The sequence below is a fragment of the Strigops habroptila genome, chromosome 6 (genome assembly GCF_004027225.2).
Source record: "Strigops habroptila isolate Jane chromosome 6, bStrHab1.2.pri, whole genome shotgun sequence".
NCBI lineage: Eukaryota > Metazoa > Chordata > Aves > Psittaciformes > Psittacidae > Strigops > Strigops habroptila.
In genome coordinates, this window is record NC_044282.2 from 3,484,126 (window position 1) to 3,512,055 (window position 27,930).

The 27,930-nt window shown below is 43.4% G+C and overlaps 1 protein-coding gene across 5 annotated transcripts; it reads right to left on the reverse strand.

The window, feature by feature from the left end:
• Positions 1-24,358, reverse strand: MYB (MYB proto-oncogene, transcription factor). Of its 5 annotated transcripts, none has more exons than XM_030490613.1 (15): positions 24,073-24,358; positions 22,396-22,467; positions 21,725-21,817; positions 21,096-21,316; positions 19,357-19,591; positions 18,467-18,547; positions 17,962-18,066; positions 16,373-16,630; positions 14,972-15,337; positions 13,251-13,393; positions 12,737-12,851; positions 12,526-12,651; positions 11,732-11,842; positions 10,982-11,089; positions 1-1,439 (listed from the first exon to the last, which is right to left on the reverse strand). In XM_030490613.1, the coding sequence occupies exons 1-15, from the start codon at positions 24,226-24,228 to the stop codon at positions 1,323-1,325; spliced, it is 2,307 nt and encodes a 768-aa protein (XP_030346473.1). In that variant the 5' UTR covers positions 24,229-24,358; the 3' UTR covers positions 1-1,322. The 5 variants fall into 5 exon arrangements, with proteins under 5 accessions (XP_030346473.1, XP_030346475.1, XP_030346474.1 ...); XM_030490615.1 differs by having other exon boundaries at positions 14,972-15,127; positions 24,073-24,357; XM_030490614.1 differs by lacking the exon at positions 17,962-18,066.
• Positions 24,359-27,930: the final 3,572 nt, after the last annotated feature.

Genomic DNA, 27,930 nt, shown 5'->3' on the forward strand with positions numbered 1-27,930 from the left:
TTTAAGTAAAAAAGAACACACTTTATTTATCTACAAGGCAGTACATTTTCGTATAAAAAATTAAGTGCAGGTGAAGCTGCACTGAATGCTATTAAGGCAGCGAAGTCAGAGGCTGTTATAAAAAAACCCAAACAATAAAAAAAATAAAATAAAATCAGTGTTTTGCCATATCGATAAAGATTTGGTATGGCAGTAAATAGAACCATGTATTTCCAGGAACCTGATTCAGTACACAAGACCCAAGTTAGGGAACAATTAGCTAGACATGGAACAAAACAGACAACATGAACAAGACAGCGATCTCCCAAATGTATGAAGGTGCAATGCATGCTGTTACAAACCAATGAGAAACAAAACAGCACATCTAGACAAAAAAGAAAAAAATCTCCCAGGAACAGTGTTCAAAAATATTGCTTATAAAAAAAAGGGGAAAAAATATAAATGACGTAAAAAAATTTAAAATAAAAAGATCTGAAATGCTAGTGCATAGTCAATTAGCTAACATCAACATTTGTTTTCTTTCCATATAAAGCTCTACCCCTTTTACACTAGCAGCATGTCTACACGCTAAGGTCTGTAGCAGCAAAACACAGTATTCATTTGGCATTTACAAAATTAAATTACTGAATAAAAATATAATTTTTCTCATAAATCTATGTTTCATACAGTAATATTTTTTCAAGCAAGCTAATTACCCCCCCCCAGACAGAAACACACAATGTATAATGGTCTAGAACCATAACAGAAAAGAGAATTTCAAGAGGCATGGATGTTTGAGCATTCACGATCTTGATCAGTCTTCCCCCTTTGCACAGACTAGCGTTTGTAGTAATGCTTTTCACTTCAGTATTTTTACACCAATGCATTTTGTTCAGTGATTTAAAATATATCTGTTTTGAGTACCTGCTCTTTTATTATAAAAAAAATTCAACAAGAAACAAACAAACCCCCACCCCTGGCTAGCGCATCACTGAAATAACAATACTGGTGTATTAGGTCTGCTTGATCTCCAAAAGTACAAGAAAAATTATTATAAGTCTGCACTTACGATCATTAATTACTGATTCAAACTTACTACCTAACAATTTAGGCAAGTATCATTAAAAAAAACCAATAAAACAATCCTCTTAAGTTGGGTGAAATCCAACAAGAATATATATGCTGAGTGACTAAATGCACTTTGTGCTGCTCCCAACTGTTGTACCACAACAAAGATAGGCTCTTCTCCCATTCATGACAAGTTTTCATGCAGAGGAACAGGAATTTCCCATCGGAGGCAAAGTGTTCTCAAAACCATAATGCTTCTCTGTCCGTCGACCCTTTCACATCACCAGAGTCCGGGTGGGGAAGGCGGCCATGTACTTGCGCGCCTGATCCGTCAGAGCCATCTGATCCTCGATCTTCCCGCAGGATGCTGACTCCCAGGTGTTGTTCAGATGCTAAATGAGAAGCAGGCAGAGAGATTTGGGGTGAACATCATGTGATCTATTCATAGCCCCAGCTGAAGCCATGCCTGCTCATGATTAAGTGTTGCAGGAACAGGACACGATGTTGTCCCATCTCCAGAGAAACTGAATTCTCAACCCAACAGGCAAAAAAAGATTGCCGCCACTTCTCAGTTAGCGACCAGAGGGGTGGGCAGACCTGACGACCTGCAGAGGGGCACACCACAAGAGCCAGGATCCAAACCTCCCCACGTCCCTCTCAAGTAGTGGCTGCTCTCCAAGTCCGTATCTACAGCCTTGTCTTTAAACCTTCCTTTCTGTGAAAAGTCTGCAGGTGGACCTTACAGTCAACAGGGCACAGGCAGTCTAAAGCCCACAGTTACAATATTCAGTGCTATGGCCACACAGAAGTTCCTGCAGAACCTCCATTCTAGAAATACAGCTGCTCTGCCCCTGTGTTCCCTGAACCAACCTGACAATCTTGACAGCCTGCCCACAGCTAACAAAAAGTCCCGCGCTTGAAGCTGCTTTCACCTGTGAGCAGCGATTAACATGTACCCATTTGCAGAGCTCCTCTGGCAAAGGAGAAGGGAGGAACACGGCTCTCAGCAGAAACAGCATTTTAATTATCATGTAAGCCATTTCACTTCTTGTGGTATTTATAGAGGTTACAGACACCATTTAGTATAATGTTAAAGTGAGATAAACATATCTGCAGAGGGCTGTGCGCCCTGTATTTATTTACTCACTACACATGTGAGATGTTTCTCATTGCCTTGAGCTATAAACAGTAATGAAATTTCAAAGCTCCTGGAATTTACCAGTAACATACACATTTACACATGCTTTTTTTTTTCTATTGAACTCCTTCACTTACCCAAGTGTGTCTGCTTTTACACATTGAGATGTTCCCTAAGCCCTGAACAAAACCTCTATTATTATATAGAGCTACTTGTACGAATACCCTGCATTCCAAAAAGGTGCTCCATGGAAAGTTGCCTGCCAGTGAGGGGATCCCAGTACTGTTGAATATTGAGGAGGTCTATGCTCAAGATCCAAGAGAAACCCTTCTGTATTTTCCTCTGCTTTCAACAAGGATCATCTTTGTGATTCAAGATCTACATTGCTCAATGAGATAGCCAAAGCCTTCCCAACATCTAGGACGCTGGATGAAGCATAATTAATAGACTGCAAACCATCTGCTAAGAGCAGAACTGTGCTGGTGAGCCCATGGCTCTTTGTGCTGCTCCTTCTAGTTGCTAACTTTGCAAAAGGATCTTTACATTATTCTCCAGGTTAAATGCTTAGAGAACGCTCTTCTGACTGTAAACAGTGTTATCTGAGGCATACGGATAGTAAAAGGCTGGGCAACATATGAAATACAGATAATTCCTCCTAACATGCCCTAATCAGGGCACTGGTACAAACACAGGGACCGAGGTTCCCTGCCTTGGAGGGCTTACAGCCTAAAAGGGACAAACCCAATGAATAAGCAAGCAGTGCGGCCAAGATGAGGGCAAGCATGCTAGTCTTCTACGTGCTAAACTTCTACTGGGCTTCCCTATACACGGCTTTCTGTTCTCTGTAGACAAATGTTGTCTCTGCTGTTGATGCCTTTTTGCAGGCAGAACTCTGCTGAGCTTCAGTGCGAGTTCCCTGAGTGAAGGAGAACCAGGTCAGGCCTGGAATCAGTAAGTTTTTGCAGCTTTTTGTGGGAAAGCACATCTGTGAAGTGAAAAAACACACCATGCACCTCTGTGCTAGAGTCGTTCAACCTGGGCTGGCTGTATACCTTGTGCTGTGGCTGTGCCTAGGGCACATGCCACAGCCAAAATGCAGGTGTGACATACTTCTGCATGCCACAGACATGCATGCGACATGCCGCAGCTTCTTTTATGTCTTGGTTAAACAGCTTCCAGGGTAGCTCTTTCAAAGGCACCTACATCAGCTGGGAACCTACAGCCTCCTATTGATCCTCAGTGGGGCTCTGTCACCTGTGAATATTTTACCCTATTGCTTTAGAGGTATTTGCATCAGGGACCAAATTATGCCTGGTACAATGCCATCAGTTGTACTCAGAAGCCAGATTTGGTCTGTACGCCTCAAAAGCAGTTAGTAGCTCCAGAATATCCATCATTTCAAAGGACAAAACCATGTGTCCAAATGGTATTTCCCTGTGATCCCCCAAAGCTTCAATGTACTGGTCTAGAAATGAGAGATCAGCAGTCCCTCAAATAACTGAGAGCATGTAAGGGAAAGTCCATCTGTCACAAGATGTCAATTTTTAAAAAATAGAAGCAATTTCAGGCAAGGAGTGTCCCTATTTCATAAATTAGGCTTAGTCACTGGTATCTACACTGAGCTGTTTGTATTAACAGCCATGTGCTTACAAAGGAAAAAAAATAAATCTATACGCTGATATCTCCAACATCTCAGCAAGCTGCTGCATGTCACTCATTCCACTGAAAGCCTGGTCTTCATTTAACCTATGTCAGTGCAGCAGAAGCCACTCAGGCAGGCAGTAACCCCCTGCCCTCCCTCTGGCTCGGCCGCCCCAGCGCCCCAGGGAGCACAGGGCAGCAGACACAGCAAATGACAGGAGGATCAGCTCGACCTCAAGACTTGAGCCTGCATGAAACAACTTACTCAAGTTTTGCCATAGAGACAGCACGAGAGAATCTCCCCGCAGAGTTTTGACCCTTGTATTAATTCCCCAGAAATACATTACACCATTATTTTTCCTCTTGTGGCAAATTTATAAAAAGAGACTAACTTTGCAGTCTGACAGTGGTGAGAGCTTTGCTCCAGCAAAGAAGGCAGAATTTGTATATTTTCTGAAGTAGTATATTTACTAAGAGTTTTCAATGCTATCTGGGGGAAGTTAGATAATATTTAAAGTGGGTATTTTTATTAAACATTTTCTGTCTGAAGCCTTGGCTCTCAGCAGCCAACACAAAACAAAGCACAATGCCTCTGCCTTGCCCGCCTTGCGAGCCACCTGTGAAAGTCATCCCGATGCAGAGATTTTACTTCCCTGCTTGGCAGGGAGCGCTGGATCCCATGACCCAGGTTGAGCATACACAGCCATGGGATCCTTGGTAAAAAGGGAAAAGCACAACACCTCCTTCCACGCCAGCACTGCAGCAAGTATCTACAGGGCTCTGTTACAGGACAGCGGCAATGCCCCGCAGAAAGCAGCGCTTGACAAATGTACCAAAAGAGAAGAGACCCCAGAGAAAGCTAGAGGCATGCAGGGAAACAGCGCAAAAACCCAAGTCAGACCACTCCTTTTGCAGAATGTTCATTGCATCTCTCCTGTCACATTTAAAGGTCCATTATGTTTATGGAAACATAAAAACTTTGCAACTAGAATCCAAAAGGCCTGGCCCAAACCCCACCAAAATTGATGGGCATGGTTTACTTGATTCAGTGGATTCTTCCTACTTAAATTCAGCCATCTAAGAGCGAGGTGTTTGTTTTGGCACCTAAATCTTTAGCCAGTGGGGAAAGAAAGGGGTTTCCGCAGTACAATTAATTCCATATATAATTGTTTTAATTGCCACAAAGAGTGGGAGACTACTCTTAGTTTTGCTGTCAATTAAAAGAATTTAAGCCTTTTCAGCCAGTAGTTCCCGCTGTATTTTTATCTTCCACACAGCAGCAGTTTTCTCTCTTTAGGTTGAAACAGGGAGTGGCTGGGAGAAGAAAGTGTAGTACTTTGAGTTCCCATAGGATAAAATTACAGACCCATGGTACAATTCCAGCTATGCCATTCTCCATGGCTCATTTTTTTTTTAACCTCAGTAATCCTACCAGCACATCCTTCTCCTGGCAGTAAAACTACCTCACTTTGCTGTAATGTGCCTTCAACTGCCCTCAGGCAGAATGCAAACTGTAAACAAAGTGTCAAAGCTGTAACTGGGATATCCAGTTAAAGCACTTTAAATAAAAACTTGGACCATCTAGAGAAAACAGACCGGAGCAAGAAAAGACTGTGGAAAGGTGCTTTTCTAACACAACTAGTCCTTTTGCTCACAAAGCCTGGGCCACCTTTTCATGCACTGACTGCATACCTTAAGAAAGCTCCTGCCTTACGATGCCTCGAGTTGTTAGGGGTGGACAACAAAACCATGCGCTGCTGCAGTCCTACAGTGCCAAGCTCACAAACTGATGGAAGTGTAGTAAAAATCTTTGGGCAAAGAACTGTGTTAGAAGACAGGCTTTAAATCTCCACTACTCTGTCAGGTATCTTCAGCAACTTCGGCAAAGTTACTGGTGTTACATACTTCAATTTATCCAAGTTGTGTTGGCAATTAAAACCAAAAAAAGACAAAATGTGTAAAATATTTAGAGGGTTTAGACTATTAAAAGGTATTTTATCATGTTTATCTACTGCAAAAACCTGGATTTCTTGCCAGTTTTCCCTTAGATTACATGGTATGGAAAATTTACAGAACATGCCGATGAAAAGGCTTGCAACAGAAAATGCAGTACTTCTGAAACAGCAAAACAACCAACACCCTAAACAAAGCAAGTTCGTAGCAGAATACAATGTGTATCATGTAGACTAGTATGTCTTTCTAGTCTATCAGGAAGAAGAACTAAGATAAATCCTTGTACTTATTAAGACCAGTAAAGACTAATCAAAAACTCAAGTGACTATAAATGAATTCTACTTCATTTGCTAAGGCAGAGCACTATTTCTGCTCCTGTTGCTAGTCCTCCTCTGGGGCATGGGACAGCCTTCTCCTAAACACGTTGATCATAAACACAGCTTGCTAAATGTGAGAGAGTAAGATGCTCCAACTTTTCAGCTTTTATTCTAAGCCTGATACCAAAGCTGGAAAGAGCTATTTGGCAGCACTTTTAGGAGCTTAACCCTGAAGCCCTTACTCAGACAAAACTCCTGTTTGAGATGCATGAGCTTTCCAAGTAAGATTAATAGAAGAGATACGGAAAATGGGGTAAGCACCTGCAACTCATATTAGGATGTTCAGTCCCTTTCTAATTTTGTCTATAAGTAACTTTATTTTAATTCACTGATCAGAACGCATAGCTGCAAATGGCTGATAGTTAAGCTGTCGCTCTAATTCTCTCTGCCTGCTTGGGGCGGCTGTAACTCCTGACCTGCTTGCAACCCAAATTCTGCTGCCCTGGGAGGAAAACATGCAAGGACTGACCTGTAACTTCCAAATTCCTTTTGCTCCTTCAGCTGTGCCAAGCACAGATCCTGCACACATCAACCACTGGTGAGAGAAGGGACAACACAAGAGAGGGAAACCAACAGGGCTACCTTCACTTGCTGTGCAGATCTTAAACCTCCCACGTCTTGAGCACAGTGTGCTTCCCCGTGTCCCTTGGTTAAACAAGGAAAAGTATGAGACTTTGGGATCTTCTTGCCCCAGAAAAAACAGAGGAAACCTGCTGCTGCAGGAGAGCATTCTGCCTCACCTATACTTTTTGTCCCACAACCAGCTGCAAATGAAATTCCGCATTTCACTTTTTTAAATGGAGAAAATTAAGCTCAATGACAGCTCGCAGTCTTGAAAAGGTTAACCAAGTAACTGTTTTAAAATCCTTTAAACTTACTCTTTAAAGAAAATGGTTACATAAACCACTGAAAGTCAGGAAATTCGAGCTGAAACGTGTCAGTCTGTGGTTAAAAAATGGAAAGTGACAGGAGCTAGGGGTTGAAGAACATTCTCTTTAGCTTGCAGGGCTTCTACCCTGTGTTGTTTCCTTTGTTACTGGGGGAAGAACATATCAAAGCAGCGCTATTTTCTTGAAAGGTTCCATTTCATGGTGTCTTTTGATAGCCTGCAGGGTTAGGTGGATGGTCTATGATTTAGCCTACTTTTCTGGCTGTGTTAGGTACTGCTACTGCTCCAGAACATAATGTGAAATGAAACATAACTTTTACATAGGAAGGGCCAGAAACAGGGGTTTTTACATAACCTCTTACAAAGCACTACGCAAGCAAATGCTCACTACAGATCATTAGTTTGCCTCAGTAAGGGAAGATGTTATCCCAAAATCTTAACTCTTGGAAAAGTTGCTAGTGAGGCCAAAATCGCCCTGCTGTGCAACTAAGTATTGCTTGAATGACAAAAATAGACCATGTAAAAATATAGTGTGTAACTAACTCCGCAAATATAAAGCAGAAGTATTTGGGATCTATGCAACGGAGTGTAAGAGTAATTCCACCCCAAGAAAACACATGGGTTTGATGAGACCAGTAAGAGAATACCCAAATGCACAACCTTGAGATTTGCAATGCAGGACAAAAAAGCTGGCTGAACCTCCGCACCTTACCAGAAAGATCCTAGAAACAGCTGCCTTTACATCCAACACTTTATAGAGACGTAAGCAGGGGATCAAATGAGGATGAAGCCCTGACCTCACATGCCAGGTGATGCAACATGCTGTTCCTCCTAAGGGATGGTGATTCAGATCGTGCTATCTAATATGTTCATCAACTCTTATTTACCAAGTTGCTTATGATCAGTCCTGTATCCAAAATGCAATAAGTAGTCAGGCATTTTGTGAGTGGATTACTAGCCAAGTATCTTTTTCTTTATGTAAATGCAGTGCAAACTATTAAAGAGATGAAAAATACTGTGGGCTGGTAAACATACTACCTCCCTCTTACGCAAGTTTATATTTAAGAGAAAATGGAATTTGAAGAACCAAGCATATAAAAAAAGAAATTTTAGTGCTCTTTTTCTCTCTTCCCTCTCCATGCACGCATCCAAAGGTGCCAGAGTGCTATAATTCTTACTTGGACTGAAGTCAATGAGAATTTGTGTAAGTAAGAACATTTGGATCAGGCCCAAAATATTAACAGCAGCAATGTAAACATACGCAGGCACAATTAAATTTTACCCAGATGAGTTACTTTGTGTTTAATGTCTACCTGCATGGAATCAGTGGATTTAGTCCAGTGTTCGTTTGTGTGTCAGCGCATGGGTACATGTATGAGGGCGATACACCAAACCAGAAAGTGCAGAAAGCATAGAACAAGAACATGCTAAAAACTGGTCACATACAAAATGCTACCAGTCAAAATCAAGCACAAACACTAACACTTCCAATTAATTTGCACCCTTTAGACAGGCTCTGTCCTCTCACACACATCCATCTCTGCTGGAATGGAGGGGGAGAAGTATTAGGGGCAGAGCAGCAGCCATTTCTGGTGTGAAACAGAGCTAGACTGCTTGTCCTTTCTGAGCTGTACAGGGCCAAACTCCCCTCTGGTAGGAAGCCAAGCAGTCTTAACCAGGGATGAAGCAGATTCTCCCTTTTAACCCTGACACTGAGCCCAAATCAGAGAGCACAGTGATTGGCAGACAATACTGCATTGTTATAAAGTCTGTATTTCATTCTGAAAAACCTGTCTGTGCCACCATCACAGAAACCCCTAGGCTCATTCTTCATTTAAAATTACATTTCAGCTGAAACACTCAATGGTTCATCGGCAGAGAGAATAATTTTACCTTCTTCATACTGGTACACTGAGAAGCTACATACTAAGTATTCATTTGGGGGCTTTTTACAACTGCTTTTTCTTTCAGTTCAACATGTTTTAAACACTGAGGTGAGTTGGGAAGTCCTTTTTAACTCAGTTCCTACTTAAGGATAAGTCCTCTTTATCCAAACAATGAAAATACCTGACTTTTAACACGCTTTTCCTTAGCAAGGACTGAAGAATGGGATCCCACAAATTGACTCGTGTAAACTTCCTGAACAAAACCAGTGTGAGTGAGGAGAAAAGGTTAAACAAGCCCTTTCATTTACAGCAGCTTGTAAAGAAATTATTTTTAGATAGCAGGAAACATAACACTGTTACGCCAAAGATCAAAAGATCCTATTTTACAGGCACCTCAGATGCTTCATTTTTATTACAGGCAGAGAGCAGGCAACTACCACTAACAGGACAATGTACAATATACTCCGTTTAGCTACCCTAAAATGTTGACCTAAACCTACAGAGGAGCCTGGAGTTTGGGTGGGGGACACGGCCAGGTGTCAGCGTGCTGGCAAGTCAGTGGGGCTGAGCACATGGGGACCAACAGCCTCATCCCATAGCACCAGCTGGGGAGCTCCAGCAACCCACTACAGAGCTGGAGCCCTGGGCTCCTCTGCCATGAGGTGGTCTGAATTCAGTCCTTAATTAACTGCCCTAACCCAGGGGCAGTGGATCTTCAAACCCTCTGCTTAGCCAACAATTGTGGGGCAGCTAAGAAATACAGTTCATGAGAAAAAGAGCAAATGAGCAATAGGGAGTGTGAGTCTTTGGCCTCTATGGATACCCCCATGCAGAGGGGAGACAGTCCCTGACCTCCAAAGCTGCTTGTCACCAATGATTCTGCAGTGCACAATACAAACCTACTCCATGGCAAACTGTGCCAAATGGGGATGTGTGAAATGTTAGTATCTCACTTTATAATGCCTAGCTAGAGATGCTTAATCAAAACCAGGTTTTATGCACCCCTGCCTATTGCAAATAAATTCCTAATGTAAATTCTGGAAAGAGGAAGGAAAGAAAGGATTAGCTATGTGAACTACCTGTCTGAAAGTCAGGAGCTATGGAGTTATAATTTCCTTTTTGACAATGACTCACCCTGGGGAATGAGACAATTTCGCTCTATTTTCCCAGGTAGGGAAAGGCTATAAAATCACTTATTCATCTACCTCAAAAATACGGGTTGTGGTGGAAGGACAATTAATCGCTACCTACACTGCATTTCATTCCCTGAATGACTTGCTGTGATCTGAAGCCTGCAAGAGTCAACAAAGAGGCTGCTAGTGACTTCGGCACAAAGCCCTATTTGACATAGGGCTTTGGATCAGGCCCTATGTAACAGCTGTATTTTAAAGTACAGCAAATTTATATGTTTGTTAACACTTGAAAAAAACATAAATATGTAAACCCCAGCCTCACATCTGGCTTACATTACAACAACTGCCCATTTAATTCATTTCAGAGATCCCAAAATGTACAACTGTCTGTAAGGATCATGAAGCCCCTTCAGACCACCGGTTACAACCACATTTCTGGTGTGACCTCAGCCCACACTCAGGGAAAGGCCATCCTGGTGCTTGGCTGGATGGGCAATACTGTCCACATCTGTGCTGGCCAGCCACTCAGTGCCAGAGTCTCTCCTCTTGCCTCGAGGCCAGTGACAAGCTCTGGCCACCACCACACCACTCAACTTTCCTGCTTTCCAAAACAGCAGGACTGCCTACAAGAAGTCTATAGGAAAAAGCCTCTGGCCCGTGTTAGTGTTCAGTCCTACCAAGTTAGCTCTGGAGCCAGCTGAGTTACAATGCCCCATGCATGGGGCTTTGCCCTGTTTAGATTCTTGGCACAGCTGTAGCCTTTGCATCCTCACGCTCCACAGGTACACTGAGATCCTCAGCCACCATCATCTAAACATATCATTCTTCCACACTCAAAACTTAGAACTGGTCTGTGAAAAAGCAATATATATGTGTATTTTGATAGACAAAGGGATTTTTTATCAAAGAATGGTTACCTGCAGAGGACTAGTTAGTGGTCTGTTCCTAGGTACTGCAACTGTTTTGTGAAAACTACCATCCTCTTCAGACATGGGCATCTTTAAAACGGAGCTGGTAAGAAGATTCTGAACAGGAAAAGAAGAAAAAAACCAGAAACATCTTTCAGTCACTCAAGAGAACAACCTGAGTTCAAACGTATTAAAAGCAAACTCAGCCAGACTGCAGAGGGTGCAACACTGGGCACGGTCACAAATGGAATGCTCAGCCCTGGGAGCAGACCTTAGCCTAGGGTCCCTAAGACTTGGCTTTGCAGGAGCATTGTCATGTGCAAAGGTTTTTCATCCAGCGAGACACCCAACTGCAAGAATAACAGTAAGACTGAGTAGCCCCAGCAAAGCAACGGGAACTGTGCTCACATAAGGTCTCATTTGCACAAAACAAAACAGATTCTTTCTTTACCAGTTTTATCTCTGTGACCTACTCATTTCTATACGCAGGTGCAGGCATCCTCCATGTAGAGGCTCTTTACAAAGACTGTGGGCTGCACAATGACTGCAACTTCTTCTGCCTTCTATATGCATTACAGTGATCACGATCACTGAACAGGATTTTGCTTCTTGTGATTAACACAGGAAAATGATATGGAAATAATCAGTAATGCCTACCTGAGAGGAATTTCATATAAAATATTTTCTCTCTTGCATTTAAGAACAGAACAGGGATGTAAAACAGAAAAATCATTCGGTGGTGTGAAAACCTGCACTTACTGGCACATCTTCCATAGTGGATGCATGTGTGAAGAGCTGAGTGTTCAGGTTTTCTCCTTCCCAGTGGTTCGAGCAGAAAAAATTTCCAGCTTTATCTGTTGGAGACTCCACCTGAAATCAGGAAAGGCACCATGATAAAAACCAGTACCTAACTGGCCAGAAGGAGATTTATCTGTCAGTTGCTTAATAAACTGAATAAATATTCTTCACAGCCATGCACAGTGCATGTTTACAGTACTGTCTTTTAAAGCACCATTGCTCTTTGCAGAAGAAAAAAGCTCAAGGTTCTCAAAAGAATCCCCACCTAATAAAACTTTGAATACTTGCACTCAGAGCTCTGTCAGGATTCAGGAGTTTAATCCCCTGGAAAGGATTGAGAATATATGTATTTTTAGAACTTTAGTGACAAAGTAATATAATGCAATGCCCTCAAATGTTCAGGTTTCTAAGCCACTCCATGGAGCTTGGTCCCCGTAGGGTTCTTCTATAGTTTTCACCAATATTAGAAAGATTCAATCCAAATTCCTGTCTAATTTTTTTGCTTTTTAAGTTTCAAACGAAAACTACATTAGAACGGCCCAAGCAAACCCCTGCTGAAAACAGCAAAAAGACTTCTATGGATATCAATGGGAGATGAATTAGGCATGCCTAGTATACTATATAGAATTGACACTAAGATCTTGGGGCTCACATGAAAGAAAAACAGACACAGCTATTTAACAGAAAAGGTATTGGTATAAGTTTCTCAGCAAAGAGTGCCGAATTAAATTGCCTCAGGTAAGTTTGAGATTTACCTCTTGTTTGATTTTCTTCAGCAAAGGGGGTCCGCTTTCATGTAGCCCAGCCACTATCGCAGATTCCTCTGACTCCTGCTTGATAACATCCTGCAGATCTTCTACAAGATGAGTCGGAGTTTGAGGCTGAAAGGAAGAAACGTTATACCAAGTCCCAGAACATCCCTCTGCACTAATATCAAAGCAACTTTTATCATTGTTTCCTTCTTACCAGCATCTTCAAAGGACCATATTTGATTTCCTGAGCTGCAAGTGCATTTTTGAATGGAGTGGGTGTTCTTGGAGAGCTCTCTAATATCGACCTCTTGATTGCTGGAGTTCTGAAACTTTAAAAAGAGGGAGAAAAACTTTAAAAGAACATGCTTGGAAATATTACTTCTTTACAGAAATATGGCATACACGCAGTGGCTGCTGTAAGACTTGAACAAATATTTTCCTGCAATCCTGTCATCTATATTTTGCTTTTCCAGCAGAACATCTCTAACTGCGCTAAGGTGGAATGCCTTCATTTAAAAAACTGGTGACTCTATATGTGTGATCGTTCTGTATTAATAACCTACCTCTACAGTTATAAAGTGGAAGTTTTTCTCCGAACTTAGAAAAATCTGCATGTGTTAGCAAAGAACTTTGCAGGAAGCATACAGCAACCCAGCCCTCTGGTTGTGTACAAACCCGAAGAAATGAAACTTCATGAATCCGACAAGACAACGTGATAACAGACTTACACATGATTTTCCTTCTGAGCTTTGAAAGTCTGGTCCCTCTGGAATGGTGTGGTGACAGCCATCTTATGGCCACACGCTGGCGTGGAAGTTAGTGCAGAGTTGTCCAAGTTCACGTTTTCATGGTTGGATGAGGTGTTTAAGAACTGCAGGCAGGGAAAGGAAAAACCAACAGGAACATGCAGATTACAAGGTTGACTTGACTTCTTACATTGACGCTAGTGAACAAAAGAAAAAGAAACTATTTCCTTATGGTTGACCTAAGTGATGGGGGGTACCTGGCTACATGGCAAAACAATACTCAACAGTTTGGCTGGAGCACTCAGGAAGCCAAAATGAGCACTTCTAGACAGGGAAGTTACAAAGAAAATGGCATTCCATTCCAAAAAGAAACACTCTCCACCACTTTAAGAGCCAAATCTTGAAAGCCTGATTTGGATTTTCTGCAAACAAATTTTAATTAATATTAAGAGCAGTGAGCCCAAGTATGAACTGGGTGAAAATGAGTAAGGGATGTTTCGGGAATAAACCCACAGGAACTGGCTGTAAATTCTACAAATATTCATAGGGGGAATCTACGTGCTTTGAAGGCAGTAAATAAAGTGTTTACATCAGCAAAAAAAATCTCTGATCAACTCTCTCAAAACAAAGTCCTCCATTTTCACAGCATTGAATGAAAACTGCCACTTGTGATGGGTGCGTGGAGTGTTTTGGAGTGGAAACAGCTGACTGAAAAGGAGGTGGCATTATTAGACTGGAGAAAATTGCTTTTGCATAAGTTCTACTTAGTAACCTAAAATAATTTTTCCATTTCTAGTGTCCACAAATCTGTGAGCATAGTGGTATCCTTTATTATGACAACAATTCACCGTATTCCCTTCTAGACTCAACTTTCAGTGGATTAAAAAACACTTTATAAAAATACGTAAGAAAATATGGACTTCGCTGGATAAATAATATATGATGAAAATACCTCATAGGTAATGGGAGATACAGTGGGAGATAATTACAATGCAGTCTTTTATTATACTTCATGAAATAGTGTTTCTCTGACTGCAAGGACTAAAGCCAAACCGAGGCAAAACCAACACAAACAGACAAACAAAAAAACCAAAACACTTTTAAATAGTGCTACAGCTGTGAAACAAAGCAACCATCCACAGGAATTTGGAAGTGCACGCCAGGCCATTTTAACAGGCCATTTTCCTCCTCATTCCTATTCCGCTCCACCCCACGTGGACAGTGTTGAGGACGGTGAGCCAAGATTTGAATTTTCTGGTTGTTGTCAGTTTGTCTCACAACCTGAATGCTATTTAAATGCAGTTTGGGGTTTTCTAGGTCAATGAATCATACTGTAAGTGGACAGAGATGGAAAGTATTACAAATGATCAGAAATGTTAAACTCTAGTAGCTGAAGGAGTTAACAGCAAGAGCAAAGCAAGCAATCATATTCCCCTACAAAAAAATGATCCAAATAAAAACCAAACAACCCAAAAACAACCCAAGCCCCACAGACTAATTTAAAAGAAAAGAATCAACAGTTAGCTTGCTGATGATCTAACCTCAGCAGTGAGGACTAAGAGCAGTGAGAAGATTCAAACATGGAGTGAAATCAACAAGTGCAACAGTAATTAGTCATTTGTTCCAAAGGATTAGTTTCTAAATTGTTAAGGCTGGGGTGACTTTTGAGAATTAGTAACATCTGTGGAGAAGTCTTGATCTACCTGCGAGGGAGAGAAGGGCAGGCTTTTGACAGGGGAGCGCTTAGGAGGAGTTGAGCTGCTGCCGTCAGCTAGGACCAAGGTGCTACTGTGCCCACTGGCTAAGGGGCCGGAGTGCCCTCTCCTTTTGCGAAGAAGGACCCATGGAGCCGCACTGCCCTGTGAGGCAGATAAGGACTTTGGTGAGCCAGGAGAGCCCTGACTCAACATGATTTTGCTCAAGTTTGTGATGGGTTGTCCATGAGGTCTACAAGCACTGGCCCCTCTTTGCTGAAGCTGCGCAACTTTGCCTGAGGGAGCTTTGCTAGCCGAAGAGTCTGTGTCTTCAAAGAATTCAAAACTGCTGAGATCACCCCATGATGAAGGATCCTGAAACAACGTGGGAGGCACGGAGCTATAAGACAGTGTATAGTGCCACCTCATGAAAATACAGTGCTAGGATATGCCTGTAACCAACAACAACAAAGTCTTTCCCAGTTCAGTTCAGCCTGACCCTGTTTATTTGAGTAGTAACACTGTGAAGGCTTATTTGTGTTTCCAACATATACTCTGATCACATCAAACTGTCAAACAACCTAGCAGTGTTGCTGGCAACTGAGTCACTAAAGAAACAATGAGTCAAATGATGTCCTTACTATCTACTTGAGAAGGGTTTTCGGCTTGTTATGAAGACAGTGCCTTTTGCTACCAAAAAATGTGTGCCTTAGGCTCTAAACCAAGACTGGTCTCCTCATGTGCCTGCTCTGAATGTGCTAATTGGGATGTGACACTGCATAAAGCAGGTATGTCTGCTTCTGCTGAAGGAGGGTGCCACCAACAAACATTTCAACGTGCCACTTCTGTTACACGTGGTATCCCAAACACCACCATGAGAAAAGGCCCATGTTGATGTCGGTCAGCTACTTGGCATTTAAAATGCATGCTTCCAGTCCTTCACATATGCCAGGGCAAGCTCCTTAAACTTTGAAAAGCAGCCACTGAAGCTACAACAAAAACCTCTAGAAAATGGCGTGGCCACATGAGCAATCACACGTAAATCTACGGCATATGTCACTTCAACTATAAGTATCATTTAATTGTTTAAAATCTTTCACGGTGTCTCTGATTTTATTTTAAGGAGACTTAACATTAAGAGATTGTTTTAAGGTCCTATTGTGCAGTTTGCTAAAAATCACACTCCCATACCAAGATGTAGCAGGAAAGGGAGACACCCACAAAAAGCATACACATCCACTTCATTTATGAGCAGCCACGTTTTGTTATGTCAGAAGCTAAGCTTCAGATCTTGTAGCAATTAGAAGCTACTCAGAAAAAAACCCAGAAACATATTTAGGACGGTCCCAGTTCCTCTCCCCTTACTCCTTGACCACGCACAAATCCACCTGAGGCAGCAAGTCTACTTACGGAGTCTATTAACTGGAGTGTTTCTGCAAATTCTAAGAGATTCTTAACATTATCCAGGATGTTGTTCTGGTGAACAATCATGCACCGTGCAGGGGATGCACTTTCCTCAGGTAGGCAACCGTGATCCACTGGTGGAGATGGGGTACAGTGGTGATGTTCCCCCAAACAGGAAACAGGTGCATTGTCACCACTGCTCCTGGTACTGTCAGCAATCGTGGTGCTGTGCCAGCCGGGGTAGTTTGATGTGTGGTTCTGTGTCTAAAGGAAGAAGGAAAAACAAAAAAGAAAAGGGGGGGGGGAAAGGCAGAAGGAACTTAGCAATGAAATTGCACAAGGTGTCAGATGCCACTGGAGGAAAGATAAAAGTAGTTGCATCATCATCTAAAAGCTTATGTCTATGAAACAATTGTCAAGATGTTTCCTTTCATCAGTGCAAGATCTCATTTTAAGTAATATCAGCATTGTATTTGTTATCCCAAAGTTACCTCATAATTTACTTCCAGGATTATAAGCATATCTCCTTACTAACACATAATCAACTCATTCTGTATTACTCCAAAAGCTCGAAGTGTCTACAAGTCATTTTCTGTGAGAAGCAAGAAACGGCAGGATTTCCCTACTGAGCGCTCAGCACAGTAGAAGGCTAAAAGGTTTAAGAGTTAGAGTTGCTTTTGTTTGCTCATCTCCTTTTCTTCTTCTGTCCCTGTCTAATGCTACAGCTTACACCAATGCAATGAAGAGGCTGTCAAATCAACGTGGTTAGGAAAGCAGAAGAACAAATTAACAGAAGTTTCTTTCCAGTGTGATCATGCAACAGAAGAAATTGCAAAACATTAACTAAAGTTAAAAAGTGGCCAAACTAACGTATCATGCATGCAGTTGTTTCACTATTAATTTAAATATTACCCAAAAAAAAAAAAAAAAAAAGAAAAAGAGAATCTGCTGGCTATCACCTATCTTCAAAAATGATTTTGGGATTCTTGGCTTTGGTGATGGTTTAAAGTCATTACTTAAGGTTTTCACACATTAACATCCAATTGCATATACAACAAAGCGTGAGACTTCAGTAATAGCCAGCATTTGTTCCACACATGCAGTTATGAAGAATCTAACATTATTGGGAGAAGTAAAATAAACTGTCAAACGTGCACCAAGTCTGAAGCTTACCAAGTGTATAAAACACAGATGAAGGAAAGAATAAAACAGACAAGGAAAATCTAATGTACAGGCACTACATTTTCATGGCATGAACCATTGCACACTTTCCCAAATGCGGATCCCATTGATTTCAGATCTGTAGGATCTTTCATTTTTGTACAATCATCATGCTTCCAATATCACATCATGTTGCAGAGCCCAGCCCTGCACCCACTTTGCAAAGTAAAACAGCTGTGAATTGTTTGCTTTTTTTTCCAGTTAAAGAATTTACAAAGCAAATAAAGATTATATATGTGCTATGTTTCATCCTTTTGAAATGAAATATAGAGCCTTGATTAGTATTGAAGGCAGATGGGGAGTAAAAAGTTAAAAAGACCAGCACTGGGGTAATGCTGCTATCCCTCCATCCAAGCACACAGTGACAATCTTACTGGTAATGCCTGCTGCCCTTTCAGTTCATTCTCAGTCGACATTAGTAGCAACTCTAATTCCTTTATTCGTTTTTCTTTCTCAGGGTCTTCATCATTATAGTGTCTCTGAAATTAAGAGTTAAGGGAAAAGAAAAGATAAAGGTCTGATAGGATGTAGCAACTAAAATGCTTATGGCTTGCCGTCCTGTGGTTATAATAGCCAAATTAGACTCAAAGATGAAACAAACTTCAATTGTGCTTTCCACTACCAAAGTCCCTGCTGAATTTCAGTATAGACATTTGAAATGGAGAAAGTGAAAGCATTCACACCAGATGTCAACTACTGTGTTTTAAATCCACTTCAGAAGAAGCAATTATTAGCCATGTTAGAACTCCCCCACCTTCCCCATTTTCTCTCTTCACCACACTTGTTACATTAAAATGTCTCCTTAATGCACAATTTCTGCATTTTGACTTAGCAAAAGTTTAACAAATTGACTCACGAAGTGAGGTACAAGTTATCTACCTGAATAGCTGCAGCAGCTGGCTGAGGAACATTGACAATATTTACATGCAGTGCTACTGGATATGGGATCTGACCAGGGACCTAGGCCAAAAAGCAAAAGACACTAAAAGTTATTATTTCTATCATATTGTCTGCCTGCATTGTGAATTTGTGTTAAACGTACTTTGGGTTTAGGTACATACATTTATAATCTATGGAAATGAAATAGCAAACACCCCCCCTCCCAAAAAAAATGTTTACAAGAAAAGTAAACAGTTTTTTAGGAATATGACAGTGACCATTACAGAGGAAGAAAGAAAATTCATATATGAAATATCTACCCTTCCTGAAAGAGAAAAGATGAGTAATTTGTAGATACACTTGCAAGATTTTTCTAAATTGAAGTGAAAATGCAAAAGATGTAATTTATATCATCTAAAACTCTGCAATGGAGCTGTCTGAAGCAACAGCCTGTTTCATTATTAATCATTAATAGAGAAGGAATCAGATTAAAAACAATACTTGTTTACTTGGTTCCAACAGGCAACCCACAAACAGCATAGTACTAAAGGGAACGTGGGAGATTTTGAGACAGAACACACAAAATTAACCATATTCAACTGATTTTCAAGAAATGTAATATTCACCAGCACGAGAAACACTACTAGAAACATTTTCACTGCTTATGAGACATTAAAAAAGCTGAATCTGATTCTATCACCTGAACATCAGCAACCAATTTGAAATGTACGTATTTTTATCACTTCATGAAGTCAAAGTCCTTGCCTGGCATCAAACACATACAAGTCCACCAAAACTGCGAGAAAACCCTTCATGCTTTCTGAAAACAGGTATGGCTAATTTGAACAAAGCAAAATAACTCCCACACATACACATTTTCAGGCACTTACGTTTTGTGGCTCAGAGATGTGGTAGTAGGGGTAGTCACTGCTCAGCGCGGGCTGGCCAGCAACTGGCAGCTGTGAAGAAGGTGGGTTGTGAGCAAAGGCCATCAAGTGGTTGCTCTTCTGAAAGCCAGCAGCTGCTGAGGAGTGACAGGCTTTGGAAGACTCCTGCAGGTAGCCCTCCTGCTCAACTTTGCGGCGCATGGTAGAATTCCAGTGGTTCTTGATGGCATTATCAGTTCTGCAACAGAAATACATGCGTTTGAGGAGTTTTAAAAACGAGTGTTTCCAATTCTGACAGATGAATAGCTCACGCTGTTGGCATGAGCTGGTCTCTTTCTCTTGCCCCCACCTTTACAAATGCTACTCTCGACTTCTCAAAGGTGCTCAGTATAAAAGGCAGGGGAAAAGACAAATGGGCTATGTTTGTTTATGTACTTTTAAAAGCAATCTCTAAGCCTTCGGTCCTTAAACTATAAGAAATTAATCTCTCCAGCCTCACCTCATTCCCATGAGGTAAGGTAACAGCAAAGGCTAATATCCCTTTGAGGCTACCCTAAAGGACTGCCAACATCATCTTCCTAAGCCTTAGTATTACAGTGGAGTTTTACTGTATCTCATTGCTGAAAAGAAAGACTGTGGAGAACAGCTGTGAAAAGACTAAGTTCCAAGCAACTTTCCAACTGGTCACCTAGACAATGACTATTTGTGATATACATACAAATTCAGTAAACAAAGCTGTTGGGATTTTTCTTAGCTGCAGAAAAACTGAGATTCAAATTCTGACATACATGTGTCAGAAAAAGCGAACTTACTAAGTCTGTGAGATTTTAAGAGTATGTTTGGAGACAGCTCCCCTCTTTGAAAAACATCACCACCACACAGTATCATTGAAAGTGGTATCTGTGATACGTGGAAGCTACCAAGAAACTTACCAAGGGGTAATTACTTTCTTGTTTTCTTCTAGAAGGTGAAAGCAGCCTAGGGAATGACAGCTTAAAAGAGTATCATGCTCTTAGGCATTATATTTAGGCCTTGAAGATGTTTCACCAAATAGCAGGAACAAAAATGGGAAGGGAAACCTCTCCCGCGCTTATGTTATTTGCTTGAGAACACTTTATGTTGAGTCACTTTTACTACAGAGTGAATAAGACACTGACTCTCTGAAATTATATGCAAGCTGTGTATAAGCTTTCAATGAGACTAATACTTTCAGGACCAAAGTTTGAGGAAGTCAGTTTCTCCTGTTTTACACATTGATTTTGAACAGGCCAAAATCATCTGGATGATTCAGGAGCAATTGCAAATGTTGAAGCAGCCTTCTCTTAAATCATTTTGAATAAACAGACTGGATTTCATGTTAAGGTACACCCTTAGCCAAATGTAAATTTTATTCCACTACCTGATCCTTGCCTGTTAAATTAATTTAAATTTTGACACTTGTTGGAAGCGCAAATAAGACACACAGACATTTAGGAAATTGTTATGGTCTTGCTCTAGTTACTAGCTCCTTTTTACCTACGGCAAGCATTAAAAACATGTAAAAATAGCGTACTGTTCCATGTACCAACCAAACAGCACAGTTCCCCACTGAGAAAAAACACATTGGTGTCACTGGCTTTCCAGGTTTTGATTCCAAAATTTTCTGTCTTATAAAGTGCAGCCTGAGGCAAATGAAACGGACTGCTCAGACCTGCAGCTTTTTCCTTTTTAATGCTTTAAGAGCTAAAGGTGTATGTCATTACCGTCCAGGCAGCAACTTTGCAATTTCTGCCCATCTGTTTCCCAGCCTCTTGTGTGCCTGGTAAATAATTCTATCTTCCTCTTCTGTCCAGGAGGTTTTCTTCACTTCTGGATTCAAATGGTTGTGCCACCTCTCCCTGCACTGTTTTCCAATCCTTCCCTTCAAATGCTTAGCAATGACAGACCAGCGCTTTGGACCGTATTTCTGCACGAGTTCTATTACCTTCAAAGAAGGACATAAAAACTGCCGGTATTTAACGATGCATAATTAATCAATGAATTTTTTCTGTGGTGGAGCAATATTTTCAACAACATTTCTCAAAATTACCACAGTAAAACTAACACACAATTAAGGTTCCCCACTTCCCACTCATACTTCTACCTGAAAGGAAAAATCTGGTAACAGTTAAGGCATTTCTAGACTGCAACTCTACATTACAGTGCTGTAGAGGAACATTAATTAATTTGTGTAGAAAACTTAGCACTACACAAATAGTAAGCATTGATATCGATAGGATCGGTCTCCCTCTGGCTATATTAGTGTTGAGACCACCAAAGTCTCTAGAAGTTTTGCCCCAACACAGGAAATCCACTAGTGAGTCATAATCAGACGGAAAGGAAAACTGATTACCCTTTGGTCCTCCTCTTTAGTCCACGGGCCTTTAATAAGTTCTGGGTTTAGTACCTTCTGCCACCGGTGCTGGCACTGAACATCTGTCCGATTCTAGAGAAATGTAAAATATGCAAAGTAGACCATTCTTTAGACAAGATGAACACAGAGTGGTAACACTCTCATCTAGGTACACTTGCTCCTGACGTATTTCATGGCCAACTAAACCACATGGAGTGATACAGGTGTGAGAAGAAGGTGCTCAACTATCAATACTGAAACTTCACTCTCTGCACAATAGCTGTTGTGCTTTCACATGCAGTATCTCTACCACAGCCAGTGTTCACAAAGCAATTATCTTCTAAAGCATACTTAAAATTCACCAAAGCAACTTATTTCTCCATGTTGAGACATTTTGTTTCAGTGTTACATTGACCTTCTACTGTGAAACACTCTGCCACCCCCCACTTTTGCTTGTTCGATTCTTTCCAACCCTTTCTGAGAACTGAAAGGAAATTGAAGTTAAGGGTTTCCACAACACTTTAACTAAACTTCTGAGGTCTCCATCTGTGGAGGTTTTATATCTCCCGCTAAAATGTAACTATACAGCAACCACTCCCCTTTCCCTTACTTGGAAACCTCTGATAAAGAGTTGTCACTAGAATTGGAAACAGAAAACAATATCCACCTACAGGAAGGAAATTGGCAATGACTTTCCAGTCTTCTGTGCCATTCTGCTCCACCAGCTTCTTCAGTTTCTCATCCTGAATCATTAAAAATAAAACCCAGATATAATTAATATTGCAATATCTCAAATGAAATACCTTTTTTTTTTTTTAATTGTGTCCTTCTAGATATTTATGCATCTATTTCTAATTCCTCAGTGTAAGGGGACATGGTCTGTAGTCTTCTCATAATTTTAATTGCCTAAATTAGGAAATTTTTTTCTACTCCTGTGGATTTTGGTAGGTTCCTTCCTGCGCTGCAGGAGAAAGACTGACTTTTTCTGTGCTGTTCTGTGGCTCTCATTTATACATGCCCGTTTTACTGTTCAAAGCAATGTAACCGTTACTCTTGTACTGGATTTACAGGAGGGCATGGATGTTTAGATGCTAGGCATCGGAATAACAATTAACTTCAGTAACACTCAGGCACCCAGCTGTCTGGGGACCTCTGAAAATCACAGCCTTAAGCTTTATAGGTCTTGAAAGTAATGGGAGTTCCAGTAATTTGCTCGTTGCCTATCTGTGTACAATGAATGCACAATAAAAATAATGGCTTGTTTTTGCTCCTGGTCACTGTGAGGGAGTTTTGTGTACCTGCAATAGCAATTTTTAATGACAAGTCCAGAAATACAGACCCTAAAGACAAAAACCAATCTCATGCTGGAAAAGATTGATATAGTATAAAACATGCAACAACTGCCCCATGAGGCAAGAGGAGAGGAGCAACCCTGCCCTTCCCTGATCACAGCCTCCCTGTAAGCTTCAACTTCATGTGACAGGACAGCGGCCATTGGGCTCCACGGCTATCCCTTCCTCCCAGGCCACATCGCAACCACATCCACCTCTGTAAGAGCAGACTATGATTAAAAAAAAAAACAACAGAAACAAAAAATCCTTGCAAGAGGTGACCTGCCACTGTTTATACATCAATATACATTGTTAGAGAGAAGAAAGTCAAAACAGAACTCAAGAACTGTATTAATGTGTTTCACAATAAACTTGGACCAGTTAAATGGCCACAGGATATCTACCTGGCGAAGGTGTTTGATACCACAATTTACCCGGAAAGTCAGCACAAGGGTATCATAACTAAAGCACATTCTGACCTTCAAAAGCAAAATATAACTTGAATGCTCAATTTTGGTACTGCTGGATTTCTTTCTTCCAGCTTTTAACTTATTTCCAGCCTGAATCATAACGCTGCAATTAAAGTGCAAATTTCCAATGGCACAAAAGGACTGCAGCAGTTTCTGTCACAGTTGTTTGCTGCTGTGGGACAGCGAACACACGTCAGTTCTCACATAGCAACCGTTTTCAAACAAAAAGAGGCAGCAGCAACAATCAAGCACTGCTGCAGGTGACCCTGAATCTGTTTCTCCAACAGGGATTACACAGACTCTCATACCTGAAACACAGACATTGGTGGACATAAAAAAATGGTATTTATGCATTTCATTAAAGATAAGAACGATCCTGAATATTAAACAAAACACTGAACCCAGCTAATGAGCCAAAAACAATGTCCTCATTCTTACACATGGGACTGTCACTGAAGTTGGTTTGCAGGTAAGCAACTCAGAGAAGGATGTGATCCATGCTCTCTCCACCTTTTCATATGCAGGAGATGAATGAATTTGGATTTACCTCTTCGCGGGTCCACCTGGTTTTTCCTAAGTGACGTTTTCCAGTCTTAGGAAGCAGACCATCATAATCGTGATCATACATCTCAACATCCTCTTCATCATCATCACTACTATATATACTGCAGAAGGAAACACAGTGAGACACAGAGCGGAACATGAGGACTTGAGCTACTTAATTACAAAGCACAAAAAACCCCACTACGATCCTTACAAAGGTTACACAGATAAAAGTTTTAAAACTTGCACAACAAGATTTTGTTCTGCATTCTGTTGTTCTAGTATTCCGAACTGGTTCTGCTGTTTTTGGTATCCACAGATACAAGCAAAGGGCTGGCAACCTTCGTATTACTGTGCATGTTTAGACCTGCTCTTAATGTTAGATTAGTGGTGAATTACACATTTGGCAAACTTTCAACCAATGAAGGTTTCAAATTAAAATACAATGTTTGGTCAATAAAGAGAACTAGAGGCTGTGTCCATTACAGAAGCGCATGTTCAAAACCTTTAACTCGTGCCATGCATTCTGAAAACCATTAGTGTTTTTGTATGTTTAATAGAGCAGATAGCTAGCTGTATTGTTTCCAAATAAAACACATTGTGTTTAAATACAAAAAGTTAACCAATAAACACCTTGTTTGAGAATGTGGCTATGGACCCTGTATGTGAAGACAAAAGTTTCTATAATTAAGTAAAGCCATTAAGTGCAATAAGCTCTAACATAAAATGTGCCTGCCTTTTATGGGTCTGGATAGACAAGGGCTGAGGACAGGTATATTTAATATCCTGCAACCAAAAAATGAATGATTGAACCCTTTTATACTCTTCGTTTCTCTAACTTAAGACTTTATTGCCTCTATTCCATTTCTAAATCCTTCATACTGTTTTTGAAATACTCTGCTTCTCACCTAATTCATGACTAAGGGATTTCCCCAGAGGCTATCTATGGGTAGAAAGGTCTCTTACTACTCCTTTCACAAACCGCGCTTGCTCTACCCAGTTCACTAAAACTAAAAGGGAGTGTTTTGCAACAGGAGCTGTCTTTCTGGTGGGCAGTATTTCATTTCCAGCTTTTAAGATATGAGCAGCAGTTCTGACCCTTCAGCTAAGAGATGATAACCACAAGTGCTAGAAAGGAGACAATGTCATGCTACGAGACTAAAAACTCTGATATATCTGATGGTATGGTATGCTGTGGTATGGTAAGGCATGACTAAGACATTAAAATAAAGTTATTTTGTAATAAAATTATCAGGTTTATGCTGTTAGCTTGTTTTCAGGAGATCACTTTTTAAATTAAGCTGCAGTGTGGCTGACTGTTAGTCAAGACGCAAACACCTCCAGAATGAAAGCTGTTAAACATACATTCTTTTAAAGTACGCCAGGGTAATCACACCACACATCTTCAACCCTGTTCTTTGGCCTGTGGCACGTGCCATGAAAACTGTGCTACACGCAAGAAGCTTTCCACAGCCTGCTGTGATGCATGTGGCCTTCCCCCAGCCTCTCATGAGTGGCCCCCAAGACTCACCCACCTACCCACCCCCAGCTTGCCCCATGCCACCCTGGCCCCGCAGGCTGCCAGGCCCCACGGCTCGCTCCCTAACCCCCGGCCCACATCCCCCTTTGGGGAATCACTGGCTTGAAGCTCCCACTGGGCACACCACGGCGCGCACCCCTCTCCTACAGCTGGAGCCTCCCAAAGCTCGCATGCTCCAGCTGCCAGGGAGTCGGCTCCCTCCCCTGCCGCCGCCACCGCCGTCGCTCGGAGGAGATTCACTTTTCTAAGTAACACGCAGAGACAGCTGTGCGACTGCCCACATGCCAAAGGAAGTTTTGTGGCTCGATTTCCAAGTATCACTTCGAAAATGAGTTTCGCACATAGTAAACACCAGGTATGCATCTAGCAGTCACTGCGCGGCCACGCGTTGCAGGCACCGCGGCGAAACGCCGCCCCGCAACGGCAGCCGGTGCTCAGCGCTGAACAGGTTAAAAGGACTGAAGTGCGGTGCTAGTCATGTAACCGGTTTATTTAAACAACCGGGGCCTCGCTGGCACGGCAGAACTGAGCAAACCCCCCGCTGTATTACCCGTGTCCTCCAGCAGGAGAAAAGGGCCCTGGGGTTTCGGTAACTGCTTTAGCCAACCGGGCCTTCAGCGCTGCCCCAAAAGTTTTTATTATTTCGCACCTCGGCCGCAGCCCCGAAGCCTCCCCCCGAGCGGCACCGCTCGGCTCAGCTCGGCACGGCCGGGGCAGTGAGTTGCAGCCCCCCGCCCGCCCTTCTGGCGCCGCTTCAGCGCTGCCCCGGCAGCAGCGCTGCGCGTTCGCCCGGGCAACCGACTTGTGCAACGATACACCGAGAAAGGAAAGAAATAGGAGAGAGAGAGAGAGAGAGGGGAAAGAGAAAAAAATGGGGTGGAGAGGAAATGACTCGCTGCTGCTGCTGCTACCGTGATTGAGGAATTCGGGCACTAGCCCCGCGGGGCACGGCCCGCTCCCGCCGCAGAGCCCGCGCCCGCCGGGGCGTCCCCGCTCCGCGCCGTCCCCTCGGGGCAGTTGGACAGCCGCCGCTTCGGGGCTGCGGGCCGAGCCCAGGGCGGGGAGCGCCGCATGCCGGCGGGAGGCGCCCGCGAGGCAGGCGGCGGCTGTCCCGCTCTGGTCCCTCTGTCTGTTTGGGGAGAGACGGGCCGAGTGATTCACCAACAGCCGCAGCGACGGCCCCGCTATGACACTGCAAGCACAGCCCGGCGCTCGCCCAGCGGCCCGCCGCCTCCTCCCGCACCGCAAGCCCCTCTTCCTTAAAGTGAGTCCCAGAGAGTCCCCAGTCCCGCCGGACGGGGCCGGCAGCCCGGCAGGGAAAGGCAGGGCTGCCGCTTTCTCCTCTGTCACAGCCCAGGGAAAGGGGAGGGGAAGAGGGCAGGGTGCCCGGCTGCAAAGAGAAAGAGAAAAAAGCCTCCACGTGTCCGACTCGCCGTTCCCAGCTAATTAGACAACAACCCCGCTCTGTGCGCTCGCCCGGCAGCGGCCGCACGGACGCGGCCACGCGGCACTGACGCCCGGTCCCGTCCCGTCCTGCCCGCCCCGTCCCGTTCAGTCCCGCCCGCCGGCCCCGACCCCTGGAGCGGCGCGACAGAGCGCGGCGGGGATCGCTTTGCCCGGGAGCGCGGCGGGCGGCCGGGCACGGGTGACAGCTCCGGCCGAGCGCCCCGTCGAGCCCGCAGCCCCCCACCGCCGCCGGCCCAGGCCGCCGCGCTCCAGCATGCGCCGAGCAGCGTGTGCGGTACAAAACCGAGCCCCGCAGGGCGCAACTACCCCGCCGGGGAGAGCCGCGCTCCCAAGGGCGAACGGGCCGCCGCTGCAAAGATCGGTGAAAAGGCAGAAGAGGGAGCGAGCCCAGCCCCCGCCGCCCACCTGCCGTCCCACCCCGCCGGGATTAAATGAATGAATGAATGAATGAATGAGACGGGACGCGCTACCTGCCGCTGCCGGGCCAACCCGACATTGTCCTGCCGTGCAGCTGCAGGGCGCGCAGCCCCGCCGGGCTCCGCGCTAGCCCCCGCGGGCAGCGAGCCCCGACCCCGCCGCGGCGTCCGGCGGGCGTGTGGCGCCTGGCCCGGGAGCCCCGTCAGCGGCGGGTCTGCGGCTCGTCCCTCTGAGCTGCCGCACTCCCGGCGCCCCGGAGGAGGGGGAGCTTCGCGTTCCGCTTCGGGGCCCGGGGCGGAGTAGCCCAGGTGAGCGGAGGACTAGGGGCTGCCCGTCCGCCCGTCCGCCGGGGAAGCCCTTCTCCCGCTGGTGCCTTCCCTCTCCCGCGCCCCGTCTGACAGGCGCGGAGCAGAGCGGAGCCGGCCGCCCCCCTCCCGC

What these genes read in the sequence shown, in the direction of transcription:
- MYB (XM_030490613.1), bottom strand. Translation starts at nt 24,228, where the DNA reads ATGTTCCGCTCTGTGTCTCACTGTGTTTCCTTCTGCAGTATATATAGT. An exon ending in GCTCAGAAGGAAAATCATGT is followed by an intron (nt 12,852 to 13,250) that starts GTAAGTCTGTTA and finishes CTCTTTTTAAAG; the next exon opens with TTTCAGAACTCCAGCAATCA. An exon ending in CACTAACTAGTCCTCTGCAG is followed by an intron (nt 1,440 to 10,981) that starts GTAACCATTCTT and finishes CTTCTCATTTAG; the next exon opens with CATCTGAACAACACCTGGGA.